This window comes from Blennius ocellaris, assembly GCF_963422515.1.
Source record: "Blennius ocellaris genome assembly, chromosome: 17".
NCBI classification, from domain to species: domain Eukaryota; kingdom Metazoa; phylum Chordata; class Actinopteri; order Blenniiformes; family Blenniidae; genus Blennius; species Blennius ocellaris.
The window spans coordinates 8,463,152-8,469,151 of record NC_137666.1 but is presented as its reverse complement, the minus strand read 5'-3'; the positions used below and the strand labels follow the sequence as shown (position 1 = coordinate 8,469,151).

At 38.5% G+C, this 6,000-nt stretch overlaps 1 protein-coding gene across 1 annotated transcript in view; it reads left to right on the top strand.

Moving 5' to 3' along the window:
- Nucleotides 1–1,402: 1,402 nt before the first annotated feature.
- Nucleotides 1,403–6,000, top strand: part of pacrg (PARK2 co-regulated) — a gene marked incomplete at both ends in the record, with an annotated part of 136,939 nt that continues 132,341 nt past the window's right edge. The window contains one exon of the mRNA XM_080513386.1: nt 1,403–1,471. Coding sequence (XP_080369512.1) covers nt 1,403–1,471 — 69 coding nt within the window. The remainder of the gene's footprint in view (nt 1,472–6,000) is intronic.

Sequence of the window (6,000 nt, the reverse complement as noted above, 5' to 3'; positions counted from 1 at the left end):
ACATGTATCTGTCTTTCTTAATTCGTATATATCATCAGATATGTGTGTGTTGAATTTTATGTGCATATACAGAGATTTCAGAGTGCATGCTTGTATTTTTGATTCACACCTACAATGACCTGTAAATATCTCACTCTTTACCTCCACCTTAAACGGCCCACTCATTTTAATCTCCTTTACAAGTGAGATTTGTGCATAACCTTGGAGTGTTTTTTTTTGCATGTCCAGACTCACAAACAAATGCTGCATGGCATTTGGGATCCACTGTGTCTCTGAGCCTAATAGCTCTGAGTTTGCATTAATAATTACGGTTCAAGCATGAGCAGAGCTGAGCAAGACCTTATTGGAATGCAAGGAATTATTATTATTATTATTATTGCTATTACTATTATGAAAATGTCCACATACATCAGATGGCATCCAAGGTTTAGTTGTGAGGTATTTTGTTGATTAAAGTTAGTTAAAATATCATGCAAGTATACTTTACACAATATGAGTAATTCTTTTTTATGACATTGGTGCAACACAGTAGAACAACAAGATAAAAAAAGTGTAACAGGAAGAAAACCAAATCTCATCATTAAACATACACACATGTATATGGATACATTTGATTACATAATGCACCAAATTTTTACATTTTCTTAAAAAAAAGTGGAACACCCGCATTTTGTAGTAACGGTTGTAACATGCAACGAGTTATGGCAAAACGCGACAAAGTTTACTACAAAATGCGGCAGATTATTACATAATGTGGCATAATTACACAATGAGTTGAAAATGTATTACATTATTACATATTGCACCATTATTACATAACGCAGCGCTACAGCATGAAATGGCCAAACACCTTTCTATATTGCTCGCCTCCTTCACCCGTATGGCCCAAATAGAGCACTGAGATCTGGCCAACAAATGCTGCTTGCGGTCCCAAACACCAAGACCAAAACCCGTGGTGAGAAGCTGTGGAATGCTCTTCCACTTTTATGAAGCCCTTAAAAACACTTTTATTCAGGCAGGCCTTTGGCCATGTCGCTGTCCAATTTTACTTTTTTGCATGTTTTTCTTGTTTCTATAATTTTAATGATCTTATCTCAGTTTTATTTTTTTCAGTTGTTCGTGCTATAAAGCACATTGTGACTCTTGTCTGTGAAATGTGTAATACAAATAACGTTAAATTAAATGAAATTATTCTACTCTATTCTATTCTATTCAACTTTCAGCAGCGTCTTGGCGTTTCTATGGTAACCCACTACGAGCGGCCACAGGCGACCGGCCATACCTGCGTTTCCTAGCAACCCCAGCCTAAACAAAGGTCCTCAAGTTTTGAGCGTCGATTCGTGCCTGTTTTTCTCTACATCGAAGATTGGTTGCTTCAGGCTTTGAGGAATTCCCTGCTGACATGTCCAAGAAGAAGACGGAGCTGAACGCGGAGGGTTTCACGACGAGGGCCATGATGAAGAACACCAAAGTGAGTGAAGCTAACTTGACGTTAGCTTGTGCAGCATTTGCCCGTTTCACAAGCTGCACAGCTGCACAGGGGGATTTAAAACCGCCGATCATCTCGTCCATCATATGAGGCATTGGGGTAAAAGTTGCTGTGTTCGTTAAATGTCCACGTTGCCACTAAAAACAACTGCAGGATGACAGAGGTTCCATGAGCTGACTTAGCTTAGTTCACTTACTGTATATCTGCACATTGACAGCCAGCACTCCTTCAATCTGTCATTCATGGAGCACCACTGTCCAGGTTAAGTTACAATTAATGGAAGGACACGAAGGCAAAGGGCAGAGCTTGCTGCTTCAAACAATATCCCACCCTGTCTTTTCCCTCCTGATTTTCCTTTTGGCATTCATGGGGCTGTATTACTTTCTGCTGCATATGCAAAGCATCAATAGCCCACAGAGATGGGGCAAAAGGGGAAAAAAACAGAACACACCTGCTATGATTTTTAATGTTCTTTAGTGTGTGAGTGTGTGTGTTTATAGTTTCAGGATCCCCAATTAGTTGCTACAGGAGTGACAGATATTCTGCCAGATATCCAGAAAAGTCATACAGCAATTGCATCCCACTCTTAGATCACTCATATGATCCAGAAACATTACCCAACATAGATAAATATTTACAAACACAGTGACATTGACAACCAAAACACAGCAAAAACAAAAAACAAAAACTGACAAAACAAATAACAAAAAACAACAAACAAAAATACCCTGTCTCTTTGAAGAAAATGAAAATAGATACATAATTTCCTTTATTCAAAACTGCTTTCTTCAATCTTCCTTTGATAACTTCTTTCAAGAGTTATTTATGATGGTAGGCTGTTCTCGTGCACTTGGAGGTCTATCGAGAAGTGTTTGTTTCAGGGCATTGGTTCGTGGCTTATGTAGGGTGACACTACAGCTTCAAGCATGCGTGAGTGTGTGTGTGTGTGTGTGTGTGTGTGTGTGTGTGTGTGTGTGTGTGTGTGTGTGTGTGTGTGTGTGTGTGTGTGTGTGCGTGCGTGCGTGCGTGCGTGCGTGTGTGTGTGTGTGTGTGTGTGTGTGTGTGTGTGCGTGCGTGTGTGTGTGTGTGTGTGTGTGTATGTTTGCATGTAACTCCCACGACTCCAAAATTGTCCAATAACTTTTATGGCCTAAATTGAGTCTTTTAAAGTCTGTTCAGAAGCTGTAATGTGATCAATAAATAAGATGAAACTCAGAAGCTAAGAAAAAAAGTAAAAGCTGTATGAAGTGATAGAATACTTGTGGGAGTTGTTTGTATTCTGCACATAAAATAATCTAGAAAGAAAATGTTTTTAACATTTATTTTTCAAATAACTGCAAGTGGAATATATTATATTCCAAAGAGCCAAGATATATTTTGGATCTAGTTTTCCGTGCCCCTAAAAAACCCCAAACAAACACCCATTGTGGATTTCCAATGGCAGTCGTTACATCCTCTCATTTAGTGCAAATAATGATGAATCAGAAAGGTGTAATGGGTTATAGAGCCATGGACATTAGCCGTTATTGGCTTCATGGACTTCATTGATCGGCCAGTAAAACTCGCTCTTGTTTGGCCGAGTTAATGTAGAAAAGTGCACTTACTGTGATTAGAAGAATATTTCTTTTTCAACTGTCTTTTTTGATAGTATAGTGTCACGACAGAAATGTCAAAAAGGAGGGCCAGAGATGGCCTCACACATTGCTTTTGACTCTTTTGTCACTATTGATCAGCAGAAGCTGTAACATCGATCACTGATGTCATTTTCTACTAATGGTAACCACGTGTACATGTTGTGATTCGTTTTACAGTAAATAGCCACCAGGTTCAGTTGCATGGGAACAATCTACATTTTCAAAACATAAATTGTCATTGTCATTGGAGTAATACTGGTTAATCCACTGTTGCACTCAGTATTTGTGTGTATAATTGTGCCACCAAGATCCAATTCCATTTTCTTATATGACATGTTTGGTTTTTCATAACTTGTTTAATTGTCTTAGCAGTTTTTCACATCTATACACTTTGCTATGTAGCACATTTTTCTCTGAACGTTCTTAAAGTGAATGTGATTTGGATTTTTATTCTTTTTTTTTTTTTTTTGTAACTTAGTTACACTGACACAGCTTGAATGCAAGGTGCTTACCCTTCTTTGGGAGTAATCTGGGGTTCAGTATCTTGCCCAAGGACAATCTAATGCACATGTCAGAGAGCGATGGACTGAACTGCTGACCTTGCAATTGGAAGACAACCTGCTCTACTGCCCGAGACATAGCCTTAGACACAAGACTAAAGGCAATAAATATAAGAGTATTGTTCTTTTTTTTTTACCAAATCTTTTATGATCCAACTAATTTGGCCCCCTGTACAGTGTATGGCCCTTAACTGCCCCTCATGAAGATGCACATGGGTCTTAAACATAAACATAAATGGACACATTGTGGGTTTAGTTATAGTTTTCTGTGGCCTGACAAGATTAATGACAGTTGTATTTCTTGATCCTAAAAAAAGTCACCATAGGCGAGAGCAGCAGTGAATTAAAAGTGCCACATCCCTAAATTGTAATGATTTAGTGTTCAGGCGGTTCTCTAACCAGCTTTTTTAAGAGTCAGGCCCTCAGCTTAGCTGCCAGACAAAGAGCATTCTTAAGTATTTACTTCTGGATGAGTGTCCACTGCAGGACTCTAATGATGAGCGGAGGCTGTGATCGATCCCCCGTGTCTGTGATGGAAATGTGGTGGTTTGCCAGATGGACAGTTCAACCTGTGAGGTTAGGTCGTCTTTCACTATCTGTTGCCCATCATCACATGACTGTCATTCTTACTTGTGAGTGATCGGTGATCCGCAAGCAAATTCAGTTGACCTTGTTCACCTGTTGTAAAAGGGGGAAAAAAAAGCCTATTTCCTGTCTGAGTGAGAAGTAAATTTATGTTGGGGCATTTCGAGGAACACACAATCACAGTTCTTAGAAGGAGCATTGTTTGTGATATCTCGCATGTTATTTTATGCGTTAAAACTCACTTGTCACATGTGACAGAATGCTGAAATAATACTTGAACTGACAGTTTATCTCTTTATAGGTCACTGATTGAAATAGATTGAAAACAAACGAGCCTCAAAGCCATGTTGTCAGGGTGAGTTTGTAACAACATGCATAATGCAACAGCTATCGGAGAAGTTCACTTGACATTTCACTGTATTTTGCACCAGCAGTATCATTCAAATTGGCTTTATGTTGATATTGCAACAATTTTCCTTGGCAATTGTTTTTTTTTTTTTTTTTCTTTTGATTATCATAGACATTTTAATTATGTATGCTCTGTGCCACAACAAAAATAAGAAAAAACCTTTAATATTTGAATTTAAATGTTATTATGGCACTATTTTGCCAGTCACAACTACTGTATCGCCTCCTGTGTTCTGTGATTGTCATTAAGGGAGATTCAATTTAGGAGTTAGACATTATAGTCAGTTGCCCATTGCACAGTCTTGCACTCCATTTCAGACACAATGTGAACACCAAAATGTGTGTTGGTGTACAATTAAAACAAGCTCTTTATTAATATTATGATGGTCGCCTTACAGACAATCATGTCACTGTGTGAACAAAACAACAATTTTGATTTATTCTGGGACTTTTGTGACAAATTACACTGTGTATTGATGTGTCTGTTTTGTTTTGATGCAGATTCTTTTGACGGATTTGAATTGTTTTGTGATGAACACAGAGCACCACATCAAAAGCATTCATGTTAAACAGTGACATATATTTTTGAGTAATTTAATTAATTGACATCAACACGTCTACTTTCCATATCTTCTACTTTAAATTTTTTTGGGGGGGTATTGATTAGTTTGAATTTGATGCAATTTAAGCAAGTATTCCTCTGACCAAATAGATTCGTTTTATTTTTTTTTAAACGAGATGTTGCCCATGTGATGAATATATCTAAAAATCAACAATCAAAACTGCAGATTCCTTCTTTTTCTTTCTTTCTCTTTTTTTTTTGTTTTTTTTTTCTTCGCTGTGGCACGGACTGACTTGAGATGCAAAAGACGCAGTCGGAGCGACCATTGACTTCCTCCTCCTTTTTTGAAGGTCATAAACACGTCTCCTGTCAAGAGCTTTCACGAGGAAGGCTCCTGTAAAGCCCTTTAATATTCACCATCTCCCCAGAGGATCTGCTGTGTCTGGAACATGAATGATGCTTGCACACTGCCAGACCACTGGCTAAATCCCCAACAAAAACCATTACATTTTTCAGAGGCCAGCTTGTGTCTGTTGCCTTCTGTTTTTTTTCGGGTTTTTTTTCCCTCCCCCGTGGTCACTGACATATCACTCCAGAGAGGGCAGCTGTGCGGAGAGCTGTGATTTGTAGGTAACGACAAGGCCATTTCAAGCCTTGAAAGGGTGTGGGGACTTGAAGCATAGGCTTATTATGCTTTAAAGTATTTGTGGTCATAGAAATTGAATCAATAGCACAGACCTCTGAAACACTACCCCTCCACCA